Consider the following 26889-nt stretch of genomic DNA (forward strand, 5'->3'; position numbering starts at 1 on the left):
GGATTTCTTTGGCTGATATGAAGAAAATCTCTTCACTATCACTTTCATTTTTCTATCCTTCGATGGATTGTATTGTTTTCCTATATTTCTCATTTTGACTTCTCCATTTTCTCTGCTATCTATATCAGATATTCTATATTAGAGATCTTTTCTTCTATACATACAGGTTCTCTTCTTCTCATATCTTTCTCTTCCAGTTCTATTATCTCAAAAAAAAATCTTGTTACATGTCATCTCATATGTAGTAAAATATCTGTTTTTAGAATATCTGTTTTAAAAGTGTTGCTTGATCATTAATAGATGAAAGAAGAGCTAGAGAGAGATAATATGTATGTGTTATATTTTTGTAACTAAAATACTATGCAGCTAATGCCTCATCATGACTTAAAAATAATGCTTAATTCTTGAAATCTATGCTAGCAAAGGGCAAGCTTTAACAGTTCCTATCAAACTGGGAGGATTTGAATATGGACCCAAGTAGAGGTGTTGTCTACGGATCAGGCTAGATGAATTTAGAGAAATGACACTGGGGTGATGAATATTTCTTCCTCAACTTTTAATGGCCACCTACAAAATTAAACACAGGGAAAAAAATTGTAGATCTTCAAATCATGGGCATATATCTATATGTTCCTGTATGTGTACATATGTATATCTATACCTAGAGGTATGTCAAAAGTTCATTTAAAATTTGAAGTGTTGCAGAAAAAGTTTAGTCCTGATAGTATCTTTAGGAAGATATCTATGAAGTAAAAGAATTGTATAAATATGTTTACACATATTGGATTTAACATATATTTTAACATGTTTAACATATATTGAATTGCTTGCCATCTAGAGGAGGGGGCGGGGGGGAAGAAGGGGAAAATCTGAAACACAAGGCTATGCAAGGGTCAATGTTGACAAATTATCTGTGCATGTATTTTTAAAATAAAAAGCTTTAAATTTTTTTTTTTTTTTTTTTTAAATAAAGAAGATACGCATGAGAAATAGTCAAGAAGTCTCTGTCCCTATGGGAACAGCTGCCTTCAAAGCTAGCCTCTTCTCTGGGTGCCAGCTATTTGGGGCCTAGCATGGCAAGACAGGGATTGATTAGGTCAATCAAAAGTTATTATGAGAAGGCTTCTGGAATTGTTTGATCATCAAGCATGTAAACATACAAAGCCTCTTTGTCTTACTACTACTGATAATCATCATATAAATGTTTTTTGAATCTACTTATGAGTAGATTCATGAGTGTGGAGGGGGAGGGAAGGTTAGATGGAAGGAGGTGGGGGAATCCCCATAAGATTATACAAGATGAGTAGATTGGTCCATGCGTGATGTTTTTTGGAGATGATTCAGTTTGTTTCAGAGGTGTCTGAGCACATGGCTCATTTTTGTGGTCAGATCATGTAGGATGCAAGAATTACATGGTGTTATTTAGAAAATTCAACATGGAGGGAGGGGGTCAACATGGGGGAAAGGAATTAAGGAACATAGACTATACAAACATATTTAGAAAAGTTTCCTCAATGTCCCAGTTTTCCAGAAGAAGAGAGTGTGTCAGCTGCTCACTGGGAATAAAGTTACAAGGCTGCCTTATTGACTTTCAGCCTAATTTTCATGGCTTTGCATGACTGGGCCATGTGTAATCTCAGCAGCAGCTCTTTGGCTGGATGTGGGAGGGAGGGAGGATGGGAAAGAAGAGGAATCTGGCCAATTTTGAATCTAATTTCCAGAGCCACAGGACATATTTCTTTACTCTCAAGGTAATGTGTGTTCAACGCATAGACTTTAATATGACCACTCTTCCCCCCAAAGCACTCTCATTCAAGTTTGTTGGCATTGTAAATAGAACTTTTCTGAATTGTTCTCTTTTTCCTCTTAAAGTTATAGCAGCCAATCATGGGACTTGATCACTTCCCTGCCTCTGGTGAATCCTTGGCTGGCTTCTCAGGGGATAAAGTGAAATTTGTCCATAATAAACAGTTTATATATTAAGAAATACACTCAAAGTCTTAATCCCTGGGGGTGAGAGGCAGCTCAGCAGAGTGGGCAGAGTGCAAGATTTGAGATTAGAAAGTAGTGATTTCATACTTCAGGCTTGACACTCATTAGCTCTGTGACCTTCTGCAAGATACTTAAAATCAGCTTCCTCATCAATGGGAATAATATCTATAATATCTATCTTGTAGAATTGTTGATCAAATGGGATTTTGGTGTACACATATACACGCATGCATACATGCACATATTATATAATGTGTGTATGTGTATATATGTGTGTTTGTGTCTCTCTCTCTATTGGTATATATTTGTGTTATAATTGAGGAAATACTTAGATACTTCAATCAGAGCTTTCCCCTTCCCTTCCTCCCATCCTTGCTCTTGGCAAATGGAATTGATGGCTGTAGGTCACTGGCACTTCCAATGACCTTCAACGCATTAGTTCATAATAAAAAGGGAATAATTATCTTTTCCAAGCAGATTATGCAGAGAGATTCTCCCAAAATATGAATTTGCATTGTTTAAGGATCAGACCCCCCCATCTCATGTGCTAAGATGTTTGGGTGGGGAGAGAAATCACTTTAATTTTAGCTGTATAAAAAATAAATTGGAGAGTATTCAAAGACTGATGTTGTTCATTTTTTTAAAAATAACACCTCCTCCTTACTTACTTGTTATGCTACAGCAGAGCAAGTTGAAAAAATCATGAGTAAATATTTTAAAATACTTTGTTATCAGGTTTTTTTCTGTGCTCACAGCAGTTTCTGCTCTCCCTTTTCTATTAACATCATATACTGTTCTTTGTAGAGAGTCCAATGTTTTCTTAAGTTGTATATACATGATGCCAAACTTCTGGAGAAGAAAAAAAAATCAGTGTATCAGCTGTTGAAACATCTGGGGAAGATGCAGATCAAGCATATGATCGCTGAGTAAATGTTTCAATCTTTTCCCAGATGTTTGGCATTATATAGGAAAAACTATTGTGTCACTGTTAATGATGGATTTCACTTTACACCTGAACCTCTGTTAGAGCCTGTTCATTGATATATCAAATAAGTCAGAAACTGTCTGACAGAAGGGTCCTTTGATCACTGAATATGTTTTGTTGGTATCAATGCTGTCCTTAGCAATAAAATAGTGAGGGTGCCTGCACATATGGAGAATTTTTAACCTTCTGAATGTAGAATTGGGTTTTTAATTTTAAATTTTAAGAGTATGCACATATGTGTCTGGGGATAAAAGGATATAGTTTAGAAGTTAATATTTTCCCTGTTGATTTAAATTAAAATGGAAGTCTAGAAGAATTCAAAGAAACATAGGAAGATTCTTTTTTGAACTTATGTAGAGCAATGAAAGGAACAGGAGAGTAACATTCTCAATGACTATAATAATGTAATTGGAAACAACACCAAAGGAAATTGGTCTTAATAGTTAGCATTTATATGACACTTATTATGTGCCTTATATAAATTAATATTGTGGCATATCTAGGTAGTTCAGTGTGGGCAACACATAAATTGTACAAAACTTTGCAAAGGTAAGTGCTCATTTCTTAATAACTAAAATTAGACCACTCATGGTGAGATCTTAAGCACCAAACTATTTGACTATTGACTTATTATGTGGTAAATTTGAATTCTGTAGAGATGTTCACATCACGCTGAAAGCATTTTACAATTATTATCTCACCAGAATCCTGGGAAGTAGGTACTATTGTGATCCCCATTTTATAGAAAGGGAAACTGAGGCAAACAGCATTTAAGTGACTTGCTCAAGTTCATACAGTTGGGACGTGAATTCCAGTCCAGGTGTTCCCCACATTAGATTAAGATTCTCTAGGCATTTAAAATGAATGGGTTAGACTACGTGTCCTAAGATGCTTGTCTAGAAGAATCATCTAACTTTCTACTTGATAGAGAGGTGGAATATTGCTTAAGCTCTCAGAAACAATTGCTATGTGTCTGTTTTTAACTATTTTTCTTCTTATAAAGGAAGGTTATGTGAAGCAAGATTGTTTTATCAATAACCAGTAAATTGTAAAATATAAAAAGGCACACAATTAAAAATAGATTGATTAATTTGTATCAAAGCATAGAAATGCATGAAGATTTTTAGAAACTCTGCCTGACCAACTTTCAGCGTAATGTGAACATCTCTACAGAATTCAAATTTACCCCATAATAAGTCAATAGTCAAATAGTTTGGTGCTTACGATCTCACCATGAGTGGTCTAATTTTAGTTATTAAGAAATGAGCACTTACCTTTGCAAAGTTTTGTACAATTTATATGTTGCCCACACAATCTATATTTGTTGTTTCTAATTCACTCTCAGTATTTCATGTGACATCATTTTCCTTTTTCTCTTCTCTCTACAGTTTGCCAAGGAACAAGTAATAAGCTGACCCAGTTGGGTACTTTTGAAGACCATTTCCTGAGTCTCCAAAGGATGTTTAATAATTGTGAGGTAGTACTTGGAAATTTGGAAATTACCTATGTCCAGAAAAACTATGACCTTTCCTTCCTAAAAGTAAGTATGAATTGATTATCCTCTTCATCCTCCCCCCCCCCCCCCAAAGTAGGGTAAATGAAAGATCATTTGGGCAATAGAAATTGTCATGAAGTGAAAAGCTCCAATATACTTTAGATCCAGGAATTAAAATTTCAAGACAGATGCATGTTCAATATGAAATTTTTATCATATTATACTGCTTGCACATTATGTTTTCAAAATAAACTGAAATAGCATGCATTTTCCTTATGGAGAGGCTTGTATCATGGGAATATTCTGAAGTATCTCATAATTTTAGAATTCATAATGACTTTATGGAGGTGAGGATAGGGGATAGATGAGCAGCATTTTTATTTAAGTACCAGGAAAAGCTCAGAACAATAATGCTTGGATTTACCAGTTTTCATCTAATTTTAGCCAAATAGGAAGACAGGTTTTTTTTTTTGTGTGTGTGTGTGTGTGTGTTGAATTGCCTGGTTAAATGACTTGGGGCTCTGAAGTAACTGAGAGATCTTTAAAGCTGATTGATTTTGTAAAGGAAAATCTGAGTCCTAAATTATTTTGTCAGCTCCTGATTAGTTTTAACACGGTTACATTTTGGTATACTGTTTTTGCATTTATATAATATTTTCATGCATGTTCATTTCCTCCATGACCTTGCCAAGCTGATCACTATGCTTCCAATACATAACCTTCATGCTTCCACTCAGCTTCCTTCAAGGCTGAGCCTAATTGCTGCTTTCTGCATGGGGAATTATCCTGCTCTATCCTCTTTCCCAAAATAACTTTGTATTTACTCCAAATAAAATTTGTATTTACTGAATTCATGTAGTCTTCCCCATCTCATCCCCCTAAAGTAGGTACAACCTCCTTATGAGTAGGGAGTGATGTTTTTGTATTTACTGTGTTCATATTGTTGCTGCCGCCCCCGCCCCCCCCCCCCCCCCCCCCAATCTTACCCCCCAACTCCCTGCCAAGTAGACTAAAAACTCCTTGGGATTAAGGAATATTTTTGTTGTTTTTAATAGCTATGAACTCTGAAACTGACATAGTGGGCATTTAATAAATGTTTGATGATTGAATGCTTGTACGGATGAATGAATAAATGAATGAATGAATGAATGAAATCTTATGCTCCTGATGACAAATAATAATATAGATAAGTGTAAAAAAATATCCTCTTTATTTCTCTAGACCATCCAAGAGGTTGCTGGCTATGTGCTTATTGCTCTCAATACAGTAGAGACGATTCCTTTGGAAAATTTGCAGATCATCAGAGGAAATGTGTTATATGAAAACTTTTATGCACTTTCTGTGCTCTCCAATTATGATGTGAATAAAACAGGAGTGAGGGAATTGCCCATGAGGAATCTACTCGGTAAGTTATTTATTATACAGAGATATACTATGAGGAAAAATAAATTGGAATTCTACATGTCTCTTACATGTAGGAATTAACATACTTTGTATAGGGGTGGAAAGATGGTGTTTAGAGATGGGGAAAAATATCCTAGGCAGGAGAAACAGCATGAACAAAAAAGATCTGAGCTGGATGTGGCCTGTTCATAGGAATCTTCTCTTTGTGTCACCAGAGAGAACTTAATTGAGACTCTCAGTTAAGGCTAGGATAATTGCTTTCACAGATTCACTTTTATTCTCTTGTTAACTCCCACTATGTTTCCATTCCTTGGAGAAACATTTGCCCAAAATGCAGTAAAAATAAAAGTAGTTTTATCCAAGGTTAAAAGTCCATTCTAAAAGTACAGATAGCTAACAGTTGGGAAACTGAAGATAAGCAATAATAAAATTTTAAGGAAGGAATGAGGCAGGGGAAGGAAAAGTCCATAAATTTACCAGATCCCAGGAACAGCAAAGCAAGAACAGTCAAACTATGCAGATCAATCCTGAAGCATTTCAGTGAACCAGACAAGCTTTCAGTTATATTCTGTGTGTATAGAAACTGGAAACCTTTGTGCTTTCTCTGAATCACCCATATCCTCCATCCTTTATCTGAGGAATTTCTAACCAATTTGGTTCTTTCTTGAAAATGTCTCTTTTGTGTTTGTGACTTTCATTCTAATCCAAGTCCCCATCATCTCAAACTTTGTATTATTAGATGCATCCTTAGTTAGTGTAGATCATTGGTTGTCAAAGTGTGGTCCAGAGAATTCTGGAGATCTCTGAAACCCTTTCAGAGAGTCTATGAATTCAAAATTAATTTTTAATCTAATATGGTAAATAGCTACAAATTTAACCCTAATTTAAAAAAAAAAAACTTTTTGGACAAATCAATGATTTCTAATAGTATAAATATACTGAGGACAAAAGTTTAAGAAGCACTAGTCTAGATCCATCCTGATTTCTAATTCAGTTTACACAATGCTACCATATTAGTCTTCCTCTAATAATATCTTTATCATTATCATCCCTATTGTTCAAAAGTCTTGACTGACTTCCAACTACCTCTATGATACATTAGAGACACATCCTGTGATTTCATTGGTCTAGGGAATTCTTAATGAGAAAATTTCTTCTTATATGGCTCAGCCTTCCTGTAACGCGCATGCGTGCACACACACACATACACACACACACACACACACACACACACACACACACACACACACACACCCCTACCTTGTGGTTCCCTGCTACTATAGTAAAAAGAAATCTCTCCCCCTTTCTTTCTATCATCTAAATCCTGTCTATATTTTAGAGCTCAAATCCCAATTCCTCCATGTCTTTCTTAGTAATGAAGATGTGTAACAACAATAACAAAAACCTTCACAAACATTGTAATTAGAATACAATTAAAGGCTATTTTCTTTTCTATATATATATAGAAATCCTTGTTGGTGGTGTTCGGTTCAACAATAACCCAGCTCTGTGTAATGTGGATACAATCCAGTGGAAGGATATTGTGGATTCCAGCTTTTTCAACAATATCTCAATAGATAATAGCAATCCTCCTAAGAATTGTAAGTATTCTGTAAACTTTTTTTTTCAGTTGCTAATTCTAACAATTTCCTTATTCTGGAAAGGAGAGCAAGAATATTCAGTATCTTTTCTATAAACTCATCTATCTCCTTGCCCTTTTTATTTTTTGAAAGATAAATGAGTTCTCAAAATTGGTAAAACAGAACCCATATAAGGGGGAGAGGGAGTGAATATACTATTGTATGAGAGAAAGTAGTCACCCTTCTAATGTAGTGTATGTTGTTACCTGTATGACCCTAGACAAGTCACTTAAGCTCTATCTCAAGTTTTCTCATCTGAAAATGAGAAGGTACTGAATAGTGGTTAAAGTCCCTTCAGCCTCTAAATAGATTGCTCTAAACAAACAAACAAACTGAACCTTTTTTCTCAGATCTGTGTGGTGTCATAAGAGCTAAATTGGCTTTTAGGAACTATTTAAATGGGTATGAAGAAGGTTGAATTGTCCAGGCTAGTAACCTGAACTATCACTCAAGAAACATCTCTATAAATATCTTCTTTAATTGTTAAGCCATAAGTTAATCAGATCAGACAACCAAGAAAGCCTTTGTCTCCCCAAGTGAAGAATTTCAATTAATCACTCTCTCTTTAATGATTCTTGCTATGCTTTTGATTCTCTGGACTGGGATAGGAACTATTAGAGGTTAGTCCCTGTAAAGACTAATCATTGTCAGAATTGTTCTCTCTTGTGTATTTTCTAATAGGGAAGCAAACACTGTGCAATCTCTATGCTCTTATTTCAATGTAATGTGGATAATTTTTGTCCAAAGGATGAGACTAATCATTGTTATCAATGCCTGGTTGTTCTCAACATTCTCCACACTCTGAGTTTGGGTCACAATGTATATGCCACAATCAAATATGTGTTGAAGAGTCAAATTGAAGTATTTGTTTGAACTATGTTATTTTGCCTTCATAGTTTCTTATATAATGCTATAAATGTAAAAAATCTAAAATAGATCGCTCATAGCAATCTGTTAAGGGCTGAAGAGACCTTAGGGACTACTAAAGCAGATTCACATATTATTGGCTCTTTCTAAGAATAATATATAAATTTCACATTCATTTCAGAGTCTGAGTTCAACATTTTTCTATATCAATATCTGTAATCATAACATGGGATCTTAATTAGGTGTGCAGTGGATAGAGCAACAGATCTGGAGTTAGGAGGACCTAAGTTCAAAACCAGACTTAGATATTTACCAGCTATATGATCCTCAGCAAGTCACTTAAACTCAATTGCCTAAAATTAAAATAAATTTTTACCCCAAATTACAGTATAATCACTGATTTAATTTTCTTTTTAACGAGTTGGATGTTTTGGTATTATCCTATGCCATGCAACCCTGAAGGGCAAATACATATAGAATTTTTCACATGAAGAAATGACTTACAGAATTTTACATGAAACAATAAACAAAAAAGTGCATGTTGCAATAGTATCTACACAAAGACATAACAAATGTTCTTTCAGGTACTTAAGAAAGTCCTACGAATCAGTAGTAGACTGTAATGAGTTTCTTAGACTTTTGAAAAACAGATTTTTTTTTCATCTTCATAGTTAGAGATTCAATTCAAAGTCTATACTATACAAGACTATGTGCAATTTTTTGTATAGTTTTGTATAGTAATCATTCAGAAGGACTAATATAGTAACTCAAAATGGGGAGAATTTTCTATCTTCAGTGATTGACAGAGCATGAAAAAAATAAGCAACGCTACAACATTATTGCAACATAATATGCAAAGCACTGTAGCACCAAGAATGTAAAGGTAACAGAAAATGAACAGTGTCTTCAAGCTTATTCAATGATCTTTGAGAAATCCCTTAAGTACGATGTTATTCAGTTACCTCATATCTCAACAAGCTTATAGTGGGGCCAAATACATAGTAGGTAATAAGTAAATGTTTATTGGCTCTTGCAATAGTGCATTCAACTGGTGTAATAGGACTTCTTAAAATTTTAACTTTTTTTAAGTTTTTAAACTTAAATTTTCACCCACAACCCCTTTTTACCCAAGGAATTTTTACATAAGCCCAAATATACTGATATTTACTAATAATAAATCATAATCTCATCATTCCCATATTCAGTTATGATAACCTATATGGGCTTTAAGTTTAAGAAAGCTGGGCAATATCTGATAAAGCAAAGCAACACAAAGTAATGGAAGGAAACCTTACCTAAAATTCAGGAGACATAGGATCTAGTGACAGCCTTAGTGGATAATCTTAAGCCATCTTCTCTGGGTCTTTACAATGAGGAGATCAAACTCTCATTTCCATTGCTAATATTCTTAAAGTTAATGCCTTAATTTATTGGTGAGCTTTCTTTATTTTATCTGCAGCTAGTGTTATTGCTTATTTTTGCAGTTTTTCCAGTTTGGGACTTTGGGAATAATAGACAAAATTATTTCAATTAATCATATACCAGAATTTTATTCATTTATCTTTTTCATAATTAATTTTAGGTGAAAAGTGTAATTCTAGTTGTCCCAATGGAAGCTGTTGGGGTCCTGGACCACAGAATTGCCAGAGTTGTAAGTATATGGATTTTTGTATTTCTTTTTGCACTGAGTTTCTTCAAATGAACAGGCAATAATCCAAATATATCCCAGGTGGGGATAATAATATTTGCCCTCATTTCTCCTGCTGATGTGAGGCCCAAGATATTTCATGTAAAGCACTTGCTGTAATTAATTTTTTCCATTGAACACTAATCATATAAGCTATTTTTCTGATAATGGCTTGGAGTCTATCTAGGAAGCTTATTTGACTACAGAAAACACCAGGCTTAGTGGCGAAATTTCATAGCTAAAACTCAATTAAGGAAAGGAAGGGCTGGCCAGTTCATTTGAACTGATAGTGACTGAAGTCTTGAAGACCACTCTTGAAATGAATCTATTTAGGTAAGTTGGTTGTTGTGCTGACTCTTAGTTTTCCTTCATGGTTCTTTCTGGGTGCTGAAGGCTGGATCCAATATTGTCAACTGATTTCAAGAACATAAATAGATCTCTTTGCCTCTTGGATATTTACTTCCAGTTGAAAATTAAATTTCATATGACCCTGAACTGGCTTCTGACTTCTCAGAATCTATCTTACTGTACTATCCTCCTTAACTTATGAAAAATCTCTAGTGTCAGCCCTGGACAAGGTCCATGAAAAAGGTATAATAATCACAAAGATTATTCTTCTCAGTGTTTGTAGTGGAAAATACTGGAGAAAAAAGTTATGAGGGGGCAGCTAGGTTGTGCAATGGATAGAGCTCCAGCCCTGAATTCAGGAAGACCTAAGTTCAAATTTGGTTTTAGACATTTAATACTTCCTAGCTGTGTGACCCTGGGCAAGTCATTTAACCTCAATTGCCTCAGCAAAAAAAAAAAAAAAGAGAGAGAGAGAGAGAGAGAGAGAGAGAGAGAGAGAGAGAGAGAGAGAGAGAGAGAGAGAGAGAGTTATGAAACCATGCATACTCTTTGATTTAGCAGTGTTTCTACTGGGCTTATATGCCAAAGAGATCTTAAAGAAAGAAAAGGGACCAACATGTGCAAAAATGTTTGTGTCAGCCCTTTTCATAGTGGCAAGAAACTGGAAACTGAGTGGATGCCCGTCAGTTGAAGAATGGTTGAATAAATTATGGTATATGAAAGTTATGGAATATGATTGTTCTGTAAGAAATGACCAGCAGGATGATTTCAGAAAGACCTGGAGAGACTTAGATGAACTGATGTTGAGTGAAATGAGCAGAACCAGATCACTGTACACAGCAACAGCAAGATTATACAATGATCAACTCTGATGAATGTGGCTCTCTTCTACAATGAGATGATTCAGACCAGTTCCAATAGTCTTGTGATCAAAAGAGAAGACCGTGGGATGTGTGGTTCACAACATAGCATTCTGTAACGTGCTCTCCTGGCAGTTACAGCATTCTAAATCTTTTTGTTGCTTCCATTTTATTTTCATCACTTTCTTTTCTAGTTTGATTTTTCTTGTACAGCAAGATAATTGTATAAATATATATGCATATGATTTTTTTAAACATATATTTCTATCATGTTTAACATATATTGGACTACTTGTCAACTGGGGGAGGAGGTTGAAAGAAGAGGGGGGGAACTAGGACATAAGGTTTTGCAAGGGATAATGTTGCAGAATTATCTATGCATATGTTTTGAAAAATAAAAAGATTTAATAAAAAAAATGGGGAATGGTTAAAAAAGAAAAGAAAAGAAAAGAAAATGCTGGTGAAGTTCCTGTGTACTGTAAATATAAAGGAGGTCATGTTTGATAGACCCAATACTGGATCCAACAAGGTGTTCTAAGGAGGAAAGCATTTGCATTTGTATGGAATTGTACAGGCAAGACCAGTGTAGAGCAGAAACTCATGTGGAATCGATGAGATTTTCAGAAGATGACAAATAGTATTGCTTTATCAAAAAATCTAAAAAAAATAGTTCTGAGATTTCTGAAGTTTATAAAGTCTCAGGGCAATGACCAACAAATCCTCTTTTATGTTTAAGGAGCTCGGCAACACCTCCATTTATCTCCTTTCAGCTCTACAGCATCCTAACCCTCTGACACAATTAAACTCTCCAATACATGTATAGACTACCTACTCTTATCAGCTTTAAAACCCAGCACTGGAAATTAAACCGTCTGGGAAAGTACTAGCCAAAGCTTGAAAAATTTTAATTTTAATAAACATTCATTTCATCTTTGAACTATTCTGCCTGGAAAAACATAGCCAAAAGTCTTTTAAAAAACAAAATAACAATTATGGCAAAACATTTTAATGAACATCCGGTTAACCTTTCAACTTTGCTCTTTTTCAGTGACAAAAACCATCTGTGCACAGCAGTGCTCGGGACGCTGTCGTGGTAGTTCCCCCAGTGACTGTTGCCATAATCAGTGTGCAGCAGGATGTACTGGACCCCGAGAGAGTGACTGTTTGGTAAGAAGGAGCTATTGGGTAACTTTAGGGCATCCCAGTCCTGCAGTGTCTGATAATACTGGAGCACTTTCAATTATACCAATCCTCATTTCATCCCTATATAAAATCCTGGGGAGACAGGCTCTATTAGTAACCTCATCTTAGAGTTAAGAAAACAGGAAGTTTGAGGTGAAGCTCATGTTATGATGAAGACATGAAATGTCTGAAGCCAGATTTGAACCACCAGACTCCAAGTTTAACACGGTACCCACTTGCTGTCTCTACTCACGTTTAACACGGTACCCACTTGCTGTCTCTACTCAAGTTTAACACGGTACCCACTTGCTGTACTCTACTTGCTGTCTTTACTTTGAGATTGAATCCTTGAGAAGGACTGGGCAATTTGAAGATATTGTTTGGTAGTGCCATCATAGTTTGCTACAGAGAATTCTAAAACCACTTTCTGTTTTTCAATGTGGTGGGATCCGTAAGAAAGCCCAAGCAGTTTGCTTTAAAACTCCTAGAATGCATTTCACTTGACTAAAGAGATTCTGGACTGGCCACATACCCTGACTTAGGGCCCCTTTGGAACTGCTAGGACTACAGGTTATAGGTATGGACTATATAGGAAAGGGTCCATAATCTTCTCTGGAAGGCTTGCGAAGTTCCAAGCTTTTTATCAGTGATATCTATGAACAAGACCCTCTATCTCTCCAGTTATGCTTTGTTCTCCATGCTTGAAAGTTTTCCCTTCATCTACTTTGCATACTGAGCTCCCTGGCTTCCCAAGTCTTAACCAAAATCCCATCTTCTACAGGAACTCTTCCCCAATTCCTCTTAAATCCAATGTCTTCCCTTAGTTTATTTCCTATTTATCCTATATAGAGCTTACTTTATAAATATTTGTTTGCTTTTGGTCTCCCCCATCAGAGTGCTTATATCCTAGTGTCTTATATCCCAGTGCTTGACATAGTTTATTTATTGATAGATGACTTTCTACATGTCATCACAGAACAATTTTAATTCATATTAAGAATATTTCAGGAAATATTTTGCTGCCTGAGGAATAGTATCCACTTGTAGAATACATTGTAAGTAGCATTCTTTTCAGGTATGGATTGGACTAAATGGTCTTCATTCCTGTGATTCATTCTTTTTTTTTTTTTTCCTGAGGCAATTGGGGTTAAGTGACTTGCCTGGGTCACACAGCCAGGAAGTGTTAAGTGTCAGGGCTGGTGCTCTATCCACTGTACCACTTAGCTGCACATCCTTACCCCCCCATAATTTATTCTATTCACTCAAACTCCATTACATTTTTCTAAGCTAGGCTGTTTCCTATAGAGGAGGGTCTCTCATTTCAAGAATGTGTCTTTAAATGAAGTTTTGGGGAGAATCAAATGTGTTCATTTCTCAAAAGAAATGAACCCTACTTACTAGGACAAATCATGAGCTTCATAATGCTTCTACATCTTGGGTAAAAAGTTATCAGACATTCTTCCTCTAAGCATCCTAATGTATACATTCCGCCAAATAAGCCAGGTACAATAAAGAAGAGATCTAAATAGAAAGGAATATTGTGAATCATCAAGTGACTCATTTAAAAATCCTTCACTGAAATAAAGCATCTTCATATGGCGTAACACCCTGTCCCAATTAACGTGTTTGACCTGCTTAGAAGTATGTGGCTGGTCTATCATTACTGATGTTCTATCTTGCAACAGGTCTGCCGAAAATTTCGAGATGAAGCCACATGCAAAGATACCTGCCCCCCTCTGATGCTGTACAACCCCACCACATATCAGATGGATGTCAATCCAGATGGCAAATACAGCTTTGGAGCCACCTGTGTACGCAAGTGCCCACGTGAGTTCACCAGATTTTTCTCTTGCCAGAGTAGTCATTTAGCTTCTAGGATTTTCCTATTGAGATCTCATGATTTAGGAATCCTTGAATGGCCCTTGAAATTTATTCCATGCACTTTTGTGGGTCTCTGGTGGTCACAAAGGATGTAGTTGTCATCATGAAGCTGCAAGCAGAGGGATAATGTCCTGGTACCTCTCCTTGAAGGGAAGAGGATTTAGATTGGAAGCTCCAGCTCACAGAGCTGCTTATAGGTGAGCAGCATCCTATTCTGAGGACAATTATCTTAGTCATTTAACATGCCAAGGGTGCCTGCCCTCTATTTCTTAGGAAAATCTCTTTTTCCCAGGCTATTTTAATCTGATGTCGAGTTGGCACTTGCCAAGGTCCTCAGTAGTCTCATTTTTATAGTCATTTGAATTCCCTCAGTATTCATAAAGACCTAGATTCTACATTGATATCTTTTAATTTTAAAGCATTCCCCTTTCTTTCTGTCTTTCTGGAGGTTCCAATCTCCTGAGAAGGAAGGAAAGGAGAAATGTTGAGGAAAAAGTGGTTTTTCATTAAAAGCCTTTCAATTCCAACAAAAATAGTGTCTGAGTGCTAGATAAATATATATATATATATATATTTTATATATATAGATATATATATATAAAATATATATATATATTATATATAGATAAATATATATATATATATATATATATATAATAGGAAACAAATAGCACCATGAACTAATTGACAGAATGAATCTCCATCACCTCTCTACATTAGTTGGTAAAACTGAATTTAACATAAAATTGCAACTAGATCCAGATGGGACTTTAGAAGAATCTATTCTACCCTTATATAATCTATAGATCAGTCCTCTAAGGCTGCCTTGGGAATAACGATAATAATCTCTCAGCAACTATCACAATGCTTTAAAACTTATTAGACTCTTAGGAAATGATTATCAAATAAAGAGTGAAGATATTGTGTGTGTGTGTGTGTGTGTGTGTGTGTGTGTGTGTGTGTGTGTGTGTGTGCATGTGCAACTGAGGTCAAAACAGGTAAATTGAGTTGTCCAGTGTCACATAGTAATTTAGTAGCATATAATGGCTGTTTCTTTTCTTAAGTTAGTGATATGCATGCATTTTGCTTGTTTTTCCAGTTCTGTATAGAAGATTCTATACAGTGGATTAGGGATACAAAAAGAAAAGATATTTCCTCCACATATCTACTGAAAGATTGCTACCTAAATGCTTTTAATATAAAGGGGGACATAATATAAGAAAGTTCAATTAAGAACTCTTTAAAACAATTTTTAAAAATAATAGAATAATTTATCAGTTAACGGTACAAAAGAATCTCTATGTTGAGTTAAGGATGAATAATAGAATTTTTTTCAAAGCCAGAGAATTGACCATGGGAGTCTTTCTAAGACAATTTAAAATGCCAAATAAGAAATGTAGAACTAATGAACATAATGACAACTAATATTTAGAGGGCATATTAAAGTTTGCAAAGCAACTTATATTCTTAGTTCAAATTCTGCAATAATCCTGTGCAATGTGTTACCAATTTAATTATCTTCACCCTATAAATGAAGAAATTGAGAAGCAAAAAGGCTGAAGAGAATTCTCCAACCCACACTGGAATTTGAACCCCCAGTTCCAAAACTCTGAATCCAGCACTCTATCTTTAACTCTACCAATGTCCATAGCAATACCAAGGGAGATGACACCTAAAGACAAGGCTAAAATGCTAGAAGAAGTAATCAAAATTTATATGATTAAAAACAAATTAAAATATATATATAATAGTTCAAATTTGAGAAGATTTAAAGAAACAGCTAATTTCAAAAAATTTAGATTTAGGAATTTTAATGACTATAGGTGTTCAAGCTACCTATCTATTCTGAAGATTTTTTTAAAAAATTAAATACTATTTAAATAGCAAACCTTTTAAATACGCAAAATGGTTAAGACTCACTAGAATATATATTCCCTATCAACTATTTACCTATAATTTCCTATTCAATTAATTTGTTTTAATTTCATACAATGAAAGAAGTGAATGTGTTTTATTTTTAATATAGTTTTATGTGCAAAGTAAATAACAAGGAGAAAGCATTGTGTCCATTTCACAACTTGGATGCAATGGAACTTGGGACCAGAAACAATTACCTCTGTAGTTGACTCTTTTTTCTTTCCCTCTTCCTTAGATAATTATGTGGTGACAGACCATGGTTCTTGTGTCCGCTCCTGTAATGCCGAGACTTATGAAGTGGAAGAAGATGGTGTCCGAAAATGTAAAAAGTGTGAAGGTCCATGTAGTAAAGGTAAGAAAGCTAGAAGAGGTCATGAAGGGCCATTTTTGTTGTTCCTAACCTTTTTTGTTTTCTAAAATAGGAACTTATTAAGTGCCTCCTCTTTGCCTTGGGAATACAAAGGCAAAGGAGGAATTCACTAACCTTGTTAGTGCCAAAAGCTATGTATCTGAACTTCACATGATGCAGATAAAATTCATTTGGGAGTATTAAAACAAGAGTCGAGAACTACCTGAGATGGGTGTTTGGAAATAAGTCTCGAAGAGTAGGAGGGAGAAGAGCAACAGAAGCTGATAGAAAATACACATAGAGTCTTTGAAGAATTAGGGAAAAAAGCCTCACCATATAAATTTGGGGTCTTCAGAAAAGCTCTGGGCATATATATGCCCTGCAAGGGAAAAGCCTAAGAATTTGGAAATATGATGTGATCTAAGGAAATGAGGTGAGCACAGAACAATTCTCAATCATTTTCACTTGAAAGGAAAAATAAAATGAGAGCTGACCTTTCCCCTTAATTTTTTAATAAGCTCAAGGTGAAGTCAAGATGCTAGAGAAAAGTCAAGAAGTTGCCTGAGGCTTCCCCAGTTTCTCTCAGAAAAAAATATTAAATCAAGCCTCACAATAGATTCTGGAGCAATAAAACTAACAAAAAGACAGAGTGAAACAACTGCCCAGCTTCTAAATTAAAGGATGTGGGGAGTTGAAATATGATATGCTGGAAGACAAAGCAACTTGAATTACAACCAAGAATAGACTACTCAGAAAAATTCAGGGGGAAATGGTCATTCAATGAAACAGGGGACTTTCAAACTTACCTCTTGAAAAGACCAGAGTTGAATAGAAAATCCAGTCTTCAAATACAAGACCCAAAAGAAGCATTGAAAAGGTAAACAGGAAATAAAGGGTAAAAAATATGTCATTCAATAATGTTGAACTGTTTACATCCCTACATGGGAAGATGATACTTATAACTCTTGACAACTGTAGTCCTATTAGGGCAGTTAGAAGGAGTATATATAGACAGAGAATATGGATATAAGATGAATTTAATGTGAAAATTAATAGGTGAATAGAACGATTGTACTGAAAGAAAAGTGGGGAGACATAAATTTTAAACAATAAATATTTAAAAATAAATTTAAAAAGGAAAGTGGGAGACAATTACATCACATGAAGAGGTGCAAAATATCTATCACAGTAGAAGGGGAAAAAGGAAGGGAGGAGAGCCTTATTCTCATCAGCTTTGGCTCAGAGAGAATAACATATACATTTAGTTAGGAATAGCTTTTTATCTTACCTTTTAGGGAAGTAGGAGGGGGAAGGGAGAAAAATGAGAGGGAGCTAATAGAAAGGGATGCAAAATACTGGTGAGTAGGGAGAGGGTGAAAGGAGAGAGAAAAATAAATGGGAAAAATAGAATGGAGAGAACTACAAAGTTCATAATCAACCCTCAGGTATCTTTGGACAACCACATTGGAACGCAATTCAGGTAAACTGAGAGCGTTGCTGTAAAGGTTGAACAAGATGGCGCTGGGAGGAAGGAGCCCCACCCTTGTGGACAACAAGATGGCGTTGAGCAGAAGGAGCCTCGCCCCTGTTGACTACATGGCATGTCTGAGATGGGCATGACAGTCCCTGGTAGTTTAGTATGATTGGCTTAGAGAGCTCTTGCTATGCTGACGTAACTAAGGCTTGAAGACTGCTTGTAGAAGCTGCAATAAATGGAGTTTGCACCACCTCTGCTGCCCTGTATTATTCTTGGTCTCCACATTATTAGGCCTTGAGTTTCTGCTGGTCAGAATACGCCTCACTTATTCATAAGCAAGGGGCCCTAACACATAACTATGAATGTGAATGGAAAGAAATTTCCCAATAAAAGAAGTAGATAGCAGAATGAATTAAAAACCAGAATCCTACAATATGTTATTTACAAGAAACACATTTGAAACAAAGAGATACACATAGAGTAAAGGTAAAAGGCTGGAGATCAATCCTGATCTCAAAGAAAAAAAAAAAAAAAGCAAAAGCAAAATGAGATCTAATTAAAAGAGATAAGGAAGGAAACTACATCTAGCTAAAAGGTACCATAGATAAGGAAGTGTTATCAATACTACACATTTATGCACCAAGTAGTCCATCCAAATTCTTAGAAGAATGGAGTTCAGGAAGAAACAAACAGCAAAACAATACTAATTAGGGACATAACCTCCCCCAGTCAGAACTAGATAAATCTAAGCACAAAATAGATGAAAAAGAAGTTAAGGGGCTAAATAGAATTTTAGAAAAGTTAGATATGATAGACCTGGAGAAAATGAGAATAGAAAGGAATATATCTTTTTCTCTGGTTCATGTCATCTACAAAAAAGAAGAAGAAAAAAAAAAGACCATGTAAACATAAAAATTTCGCAATCAAATGCAGAAAAGCATTTTGAGATCATGATGTTATAAAAACGACATGTTATAAGAGCCATGGAAAGATAGATTAAAAATTCATTGGCACCTACATAATTTAATCCTAAAGAACAAATAGGTAAGACGATAATCATGGAAAAAAAAAAAAAAAACAACCAACCAAATAAATAAATAAATAAATACAAATAGATTGAACTTTTGGTTAATTTGATTTTTTAAGAAAGAAAGAAAACCAAGTTACCCAGTATTGAAGATGAAAAGGGTGAATTCATCATCAACAAAGAGGAAATTATAGCAATAATTATGAGCTATTTTGACTAACTACATGCCAATCTAAGTGAAATGGATGAATATTTTCAAAATATGTTTCCATAATACCAAAAAAAAAAAATCTTAAATAATCCCATTAAAAAAATAAATTGAACAAACCATCAATGAACTCTTTAAAAGTTTTTACAAGTCTTTGCAAGACTTAATGGATTTTCAATTGAATTTTACCAAACATTTAAAGAACAATTAATTCCAATACTATATAAATTATTTGGAAAAATAAGGTGGAATTCTACAAATTCTTTTTATGACACAAATATGTTGCTGATTCCTAAATTGGAAAGAGAAGAAAATGAGAAAGAATTATAAACCAATTTCCCTAATGAATATCAAACCAAAAATTTTAAATAAAACATTAGCAAGGAGATTACAGCAATTTATCACAATGATAATACACTATGACCAGGTGGGATTTATAACTGGATTGCAAGACTGATTCAATATTAGGAAAATTAATTGAGCATAACAATTGCAAAACTAACAGAAACCATATGGTTATCTTAATAGATGCAGAAAAAAATCTTTTGATAAAATACAGTACCCATTGTGCTTTATGAATGTAATAGAATATTATTGTGCTATAAGAAATGATGAGCAGGCAGATGGACTTAACATGAATTGATGCTGAGGAAGTGAACTGAAACAACAGAGTATTTTATAAAGTAACAGCAATGTTATATAATGATCAGCTCTGATAGACTTAGTTCTTCTCAGTAGTACAATGATCCAAGACAATTCCAAAAGACTCAATGATAAATGCTATTCACATCTAAAGAAAGAACTGTAGAGTCTGAATTCAGAATAAAGCACACTGTTTACAATTTTGTTATTTTTTGCTTTTTCTTGTTGTTTTTCCATTTTGTTCTGATTCTTCTTTCACAATTTGACTAATGTGGAAATATGCTTAATATGATGATACATGATTTTTTGTTGTTGTTGTTTGTTTTTGTCTTGGAGAGGAGAGAAGGAAGGACTGGAAAGAAGGGAGAAAAAGTTTATGATGAAAACTATATGTAATTGGAAAAATTAAATAATATTAATGGGGGGAAGATTTTAAAAAGAGGAGAAAATTCATTTTTCATTATATCACTATGCTCTGTTTCCACTTAGTCTCCCTTCTGCATCCTAGGATGCTATCTCAAGGCCATGAAAAGAGATGCAAGGCCGCCTCATTTGTGGCAGGCTATGGGAGAAAATGTTGGATTAGAGATGTAGAGAATGTGGAAAACAGATATATCCCAATGACAGCTCCAAGTTTTTCTCTCCCCAAACTATTTAAGGGTGTGTGTGTGTGTGTGTGTGTGTGTGTGTGTGTGTGTGTGTGTGTGTATTAACCAAGAATCTGTGATCCGGTCAACCTTGGTCTATTCTCAAAGTGAAAATTCCTTCCACTAAGACATCACAACCTACATTCTGTGAGTCAATGGAGTATTACGGTAATTACAATATTAAATTGGACATCATGGAAGACTTGCTTAAAATACTAGTTGTATAATATTAGTCATCTAACCTCTTTCAGCCTCAGTTTCTTCATTTGTTATCCTCATTCCCTCAAGAAGGTTTGATTTGATTGCTTCCAAGGTGTCATAGACTTCTAAATCTATGATTTCATGATTATCAGAGATCGCTGCCCAGAGCACTTAATTGGTATTGCCTATACCATGGAGACCATGGACAGACTAAACATCTGTGAATAGATTTTAAGGAATCCATGAATTTTTTAATTAATATTTTGGCAATTGTATTTCAATACCTCCTCTTTTTTGGGGGAGGGGGTAATCTAGTATATTCATTTTATGAATTTAAGTATCCTCTTAAAATAAAGTCTATAGGCTTCACCAAACTATCAAAGAGGTCCAGGATACAAATTCTTACTACACTAATGCAGATCTGAACGGACTTTATGCTCACTCCTCTCCCTTCTTTCTTTAATTTCACTCTCTCCTTTCCTTCCTTCCTTGCTTCATTCCTTCCACCTCTCTCTTCTACCTTCTATTTTTCTTCCTTTCAACCTCTCTCCCTCCCCCCTTTTTTTTCTTTCTTTTATCCCTAGTGCCTGATAATTATATTTTATGATGTTATTAATAATTGCTTATTGATAAAAACACGAAAGTGCCACTGCTGTAAAATTGTATAATATTACTGAGCAAAGAGGGAGACCTTAAAGAAGTCCATTACACTTCCTTGGACTGGAAGTTATCCCAAAATAAATGTCATTTTACAAAGGAGCTAACTGAGACCCACCCCCACATCACACTGGTATCAGAAATGTTAAACTCATGTTCTTTTCTTATGGCGATGATGGAAAAGAGAGAGGGAAAGGGTGATGACAAATAATTGAGTTTAGTGAGATGTTCAGCTGCTGAACTCATCTTATTTTACATGCCTGGAAGTGCCAGGTTAGTGGTCACCAGATGAATGTTGCAATATTGAAACAAATAAGATTGTTGAACTGAATCTCTCTTGTTTGTTTCAATGATGGATTCTTTCTCTTATCTGAATGGGATTTAAATGGTAATAATCCACTGATAGCAAAACTGAATGAAGGTTATTTTTGCTTTGAGAACTCTATGGAAAACCAAAGGCTATTCGGTAGACATTTTGAAGTTCATCTGGAAAGTTACTCATTCTAGAAATCTGGATCAAATAATTATGACTGCTTTCCTCATAGTCTGCAACGGAATAGGAATTGGTGAATTCAAAGATGTCCTCTCCATCAATGCGACAAACATCAAACAATTTGAGAATTGTACCACAATCAGCGGCGATCTGCATATTCTGCCTGTTGCATTTAAAGGGTAAGAAGTTTATGAAGGAGGAAATGGACAGAAAAAGTATATTTCTTCTACTGGGTCTGTTCCATGAATGATAAATTTCTATGTTTTTTTTTTTTTTTTCAGTGATTCTTTCACAAATACTCCACCTCTAGATCCCAAAGAACTGAATATTCTCAGGACTGTGAAGGAAATATCAGGTTTGTACAAAACCACCCCAAAAAAGCACTCAGTGTGAGAACCAGAATCAAGCTTAGAGGACATCTAATAAAAAATCCCTCATTTTATAGATAAGAAACAGATCCAGAGAAGTAAAGTGACATTTCCCAAGGTTAAATGGCTACTAAATGAAGGGACTGTGACTAGAAATTAGATCTTCTACCACTCTCATGGCATCTAGTTCAATAATTAAATATATATTCATATGTATGTACATAATCAGTCTTATAATCTGAGGTTAAAAAAGGAACCCAGTCCTCAAACAATATTCACTTGAAATTTCATCATTTAAAATCAATTTTAAAAACAATGATTCATGCCCTTGCTCCTAGTTTAGATTGTTTCCCATAAGCCTCTGTGTCATCCCAGTAGCCTTACATCTATTTTGCTTAAGGGAAACAGGATTACATTCAGAACAGTCTGAGAATCAGATTCCAAAGAGGTAAATTGCTCCAACATTTTTCACCCCTTTCCCTGTTTTATAAAGTCAGGAATTGAGTCCTCCTTAAAGGAATAGAAGTAACAATAAAACATCAGGCAAAGATGAAGGATAATTTTCATTATTGTGGGAGGATGCACCTTGCTGATAGACAAAACAAAAAAGAGGTTGGACAGGAGTCTATAGAAAAGACATTGGACAGATTTCATTGTAATTTTGCATAGATCCATTCCTGTACATATACAGGGAAGAAGGAAAGGACCTAAATCAGTATTTTGGCATGTATTCATGTTGAAATTTCATGAAAAAAATCAGATAAATATCAGATAAATATAAAATCAGATAAATAAACTACTTTTAGCTAGTTTTTTTCTAAGGACATTACCTGACCTATAAAGTACTTTCTATTTTGTTAATTTAAATTTTGCCCCTCTTCATTTTTTATAAAATTGACCTAGATTTTTATTAGTCTTTTCAAATAACAACCTTTTATTTTACATTTAATTTCTATAATTTTTTCAAGTTTTTCTATTCTCTATTTTCAAATAATATATCCTCTTTTATGTTTATTTGCCTTTCTAATTTTTATTCAGTTCATCCCTTTTTCTATTTTATTAATGCATATTTATAGGAATGTGATTTTCCCCCCTTCCCTTGGGAACTACTACTGCTAACTCTAAATCTATGATCCTGTGAAACATATTGACTTACAGGATTTTTGCTGATTCAGGCTTGGCCTGAAAACATGACTGACCTTCATGCATTTGAACATCTGGAAATTATACGGGGACGAACAAAGCAACAGTAAGTAGCTAGCAATCCTAACCATGGGTGTGTAGTAATATCTAAGATCATGAGAGATAGAAGTAAACCTTATCCATTGTGTGTACCTAAATAACCAGGACCATATAAAAATTTCTCTGGCAAAAACAGGTTCTGTATGAGAAAAATTTCTATATTAATGTGTAAATTACCAAGTAAAATCAAGTCTGGTAAAAGCTTAATAATTTCAGATTACAAAACAGTTATATACCCCTTGATCCTCAAATATAGTTACTCTGGATCTCTTCCCCTATGGCCTGAAATTTATTCGATTTAGTTAATGTAGTAAGTAGTAAGTAGTAATGTAGTAAGCATTTATTAAGCACCCACTATGTTCAAGAAGCTATGATATGCTCTAGAGATATGGAAATAAAAACAAGAAATGCTTTGCCCCTAAGGTAAGGAGCAAATATCTATTCAGAGCTTAAAATATGAATCAGATAAGCAAATAGAGAATATATGCAAAGAAAATACAAATAATTTCTGGTGGGTGAAAAGAACACTAATAACTGGAGGAACTGGAAAAGACCTTCAGTGGCAGGTAGCACCTGAGCAAAGCCTAGAAGGTACAGAATAATTTAGGAAAGCATATTTTTTTTTGTCAATTTTTTTAATTATAGCTTTTTATTTACAAGATATATGCATGGGTAATTTTTCAGCATTGATAATTGCAAAACTTTGTTTTAATTCTTCCTCTTCTTCCTCCCACCCCTCCCCCCAGATGGCAGGTTGACCAATACATGTTAAATATGTTAAAGTATAAATTAAATACAATATATGTATGCATGAAAGAGCATATTTCTTATGTTTCTTACATTTACATTGCTTCAGAATATTATCATATGCAATACACGTTGGAATATTCCCTAGGAACAATAGATTCTTACCAATAGTTTGTCTTTGTGGTTCCTTGCAAGGACCACTTCCCTGAGCCCTGATGCTAGGCTGTCTTTTAAAGTCTTTGCATGGTGACTGGAAATGAGGCAAACTAAGGACATCCAATTTACAGGATGCACATTGTGATGAGTCATTATGTACCTTTGGAAAGCTATTTCCCATTTCCCATTCAGTGATTTTTTTTTTTTTTTTTTTTTTGAGGCTGGGGTTAAGTGACTTGCCCAGGGTCACACAGCTAGGAAGTGTTAAATGTCTGAGACCAGATTTGAATTCAGGTCCTCCTGAATTCAAGGCTGGTGCTCTATCCACTGCGCCACCTAGCTGCCCCCCCCCCCCCCCCCATTCAGTGATTTCAAAAGGCCCATCCAACAATTTTGTATTTTGTAAATTGTTTATATCCTCAATCCTTAGCACAGTGATTGGCACATTGTAATTATTTAATAAATGCTTGTCAAATGAATTGAATGAATGAATGGGGAAAGGGAAGCAAAGATAAGTTTACTCTTTTAAAAGCTGTAAAGATTGTGGTTCACCTATGTATTTGCTGAATAGTCTTTACTGCTATGCTGATATTAGAATCCACAGAGGGAAGGCTTGATGCCAGGAGACAATTTGTAGCCAAAATGTTGTGGCTGGGGGCATTGTACTGATATGGAGAAAATTTGCTCATGAGAAAATCAGAACATCCATCCTTTCCCAGGGTAGAAGATGGGTAAGAGCTGCTGACTTTAGCAGTCAGGGTGGCCAAGCAGTGATTCTTCAGTCTCAGGATGTTCTAATTTCACTGCTCCTTGTTCGTTAGACCTCCAGGAGTGTAGCAATTGAAAGAGCTCTTCAAACCATCCATGGTGCACTTGGGAGATGAGAGTATTCTCAGGAAGGACCCTTTAAGCTTATCTTCTCAAACCTGTATGGTTTGGCTTAACTCGTTGGTACAATTCCCTTTCCCCATTCGTGAGAAGAACTCTTGTAATGACATACCCAACAGTGCTTATCTGGACTTTTTTTGAAAACCTCCAATGTGGGAGACTCTCCAGAGACTCTAAGAGAGTCGAGTTGTTGATGGTAATTTGGTTGATGCCTTCCCCACAAATTTCCTATGCTTTGGGTGGGGAGGCCAGATCACTCACCACTATGGGTTTGGCATTGTGTTTTGCTTTCTCTTCTGCTTTCCTAAGAATGTTTTTGTTTGTTGATTTATTTATTTATTTTTAGTTGGAGAAAATCAAAGTTCATTTTTGTATCAGGATTTTTCAGAGTTTTGTTTTTTTCTTTTTTTGAGATTTTGGGTTTGATTTGTTTGGGATTTACTTTAGATCAGGGATTCTTAATCTTGTTTGAGTCAAGGGACCCTTTGATATGCTAATAAATATTATATATATGTATGTGTGTATATATATATATATATATATATATATATATACATATATATATATACATATATGTAAAATAAAGAATCATAGAACATTTTTACAGAATTATCATAGAATACTATGTAGAAAAGAAAACCCCTTTTCTGGATGAATACAGATATAATTTTTTTTAAATGCTAATTTCAGTTAGAGTTTAATGAAAAAAGAAAAAAAAATCTCATTCAAATTCAAGGACCCCCTGAAATTTACCCATAGCCACCATGTTAAGAACTCTATCTTAGAATATCCCAAAAGCAGATTTGCTACTTATGCTTCTGATATTCCACACCAATGAGAGAGGTTTATATGTTAGAATATGCCTTCTCACTATAGTAAAATATAATTATATTTTTCTGTTTCTAATCACTTGACCCATCTTTCAAAATCAAATAAGTATAAATTGTGATAGTAAATAGTCTAAAAGAGGCAATTTTGTTCAAAGAGACCATTAGTTTCTATAGAGAATTATTTATTCTACCAGAAATTTTCTGTAATCAATTTCTATTTTCTGTAATTCTAAGACATAGCAGAGTAGGTAGTCACCTAATTAATGTACCTTGAGAGGACAATGGGCAGAAACCCCTACACAATATTCTCAGTTGTCCCATATGCCACTCCGGTATCTCTCCAGTCCTTTAGGATTTTCTAGGAATACTCTTTCCTGGGAGGAGTCACCAATCAAGCCCTTATCAACTGAGACCTTAGTAATGAATGAACTATTTTTCAAGTATGGCCAAGAATTATACTTATGATAGGTAGCCAGGATTTAGGAGAGGACATCACAGGAAGAGAAAAGATGTGAGAGCTCAATTCACCATCAATCAGAATTCACTGACATGCAGCTATTCCAATCTCTAATTTTCAAGTAGAACTAAGCTGGGGATCCTCTTTAGATTTATAAAAGATCGGAAAATTCTGACTTTCCTGGACAAAAAATAATAATGCCTTTCAAAGCTGTTGTATTAAATGCCAATTTCCTATAGTCT

At 34.8% G+C, this 26889-nt stretch overlaps 1 protein-coding gene across 2 annotated transcripts in view; it reads left to right on the plus strand.

The window, feature by feature from the left end:
* EGFR (epidermal growth factor receptor) overlaps positions 1 to 26889 on the plus strand; it is a 229312-nt gene that overhangs the window by 153345 nt on the left and 49078 nt on the right. For both annotated transcript variants that reach the window (XM_074283621.1, XM_074283620.1), the window contains exons 2-11: positions 4366 to 4517; positions 5694 to 5877; positions 7343 to 7477; positions 9966 to 10034; positions 12327 to 12445; positions 14146 to 14287; positions 16494 to 16610; positions 22012 to 22138; positions 22241 to 22314; positions 23486 to 23576. In XM_074283621.1, the coding sequence (XP_074139722.1) occupies positions 4366 to 4517; positions 5694 to 5877; positions 7343 to 7477; positions 9966 to 10034; positions 12327 to 12445; positions 14146 to 14287; positions 16494 to 16610; positions 22012 to 22138; positions 22241 to 22314; positions 23486 to 23576 (1210 nt within the window). The remainder of the gene's footprint in view (positions 1 to 4365; positions 4518 to 5693; positions 5878 to 7342; positions 7478 to 9965; positions 10035 to 12326; positions 12446 to 14145; positions 14288 to 16493; positions 16611 to 22011; positions 22139 to 22240; positions 22315 to 23485; positions 23577 to 26889) is intronic.

This window comes from Sminthopsis crassicaudata, chromosome 1 (genome assembly GCF_048593235.1).
Source record: "Sminthopsis crassicaudata isolate SCR6 chromosome 1, ASM4859323v1, whole genome shotgun sequence".
Classification (NCBI taxonomy): Eukaryota; Metazoa; Chordata; class Mammalia; order Dasyuromorphia; family Dasyuridae; genus Sminthopsis; species Sminthopsis crassicaudata.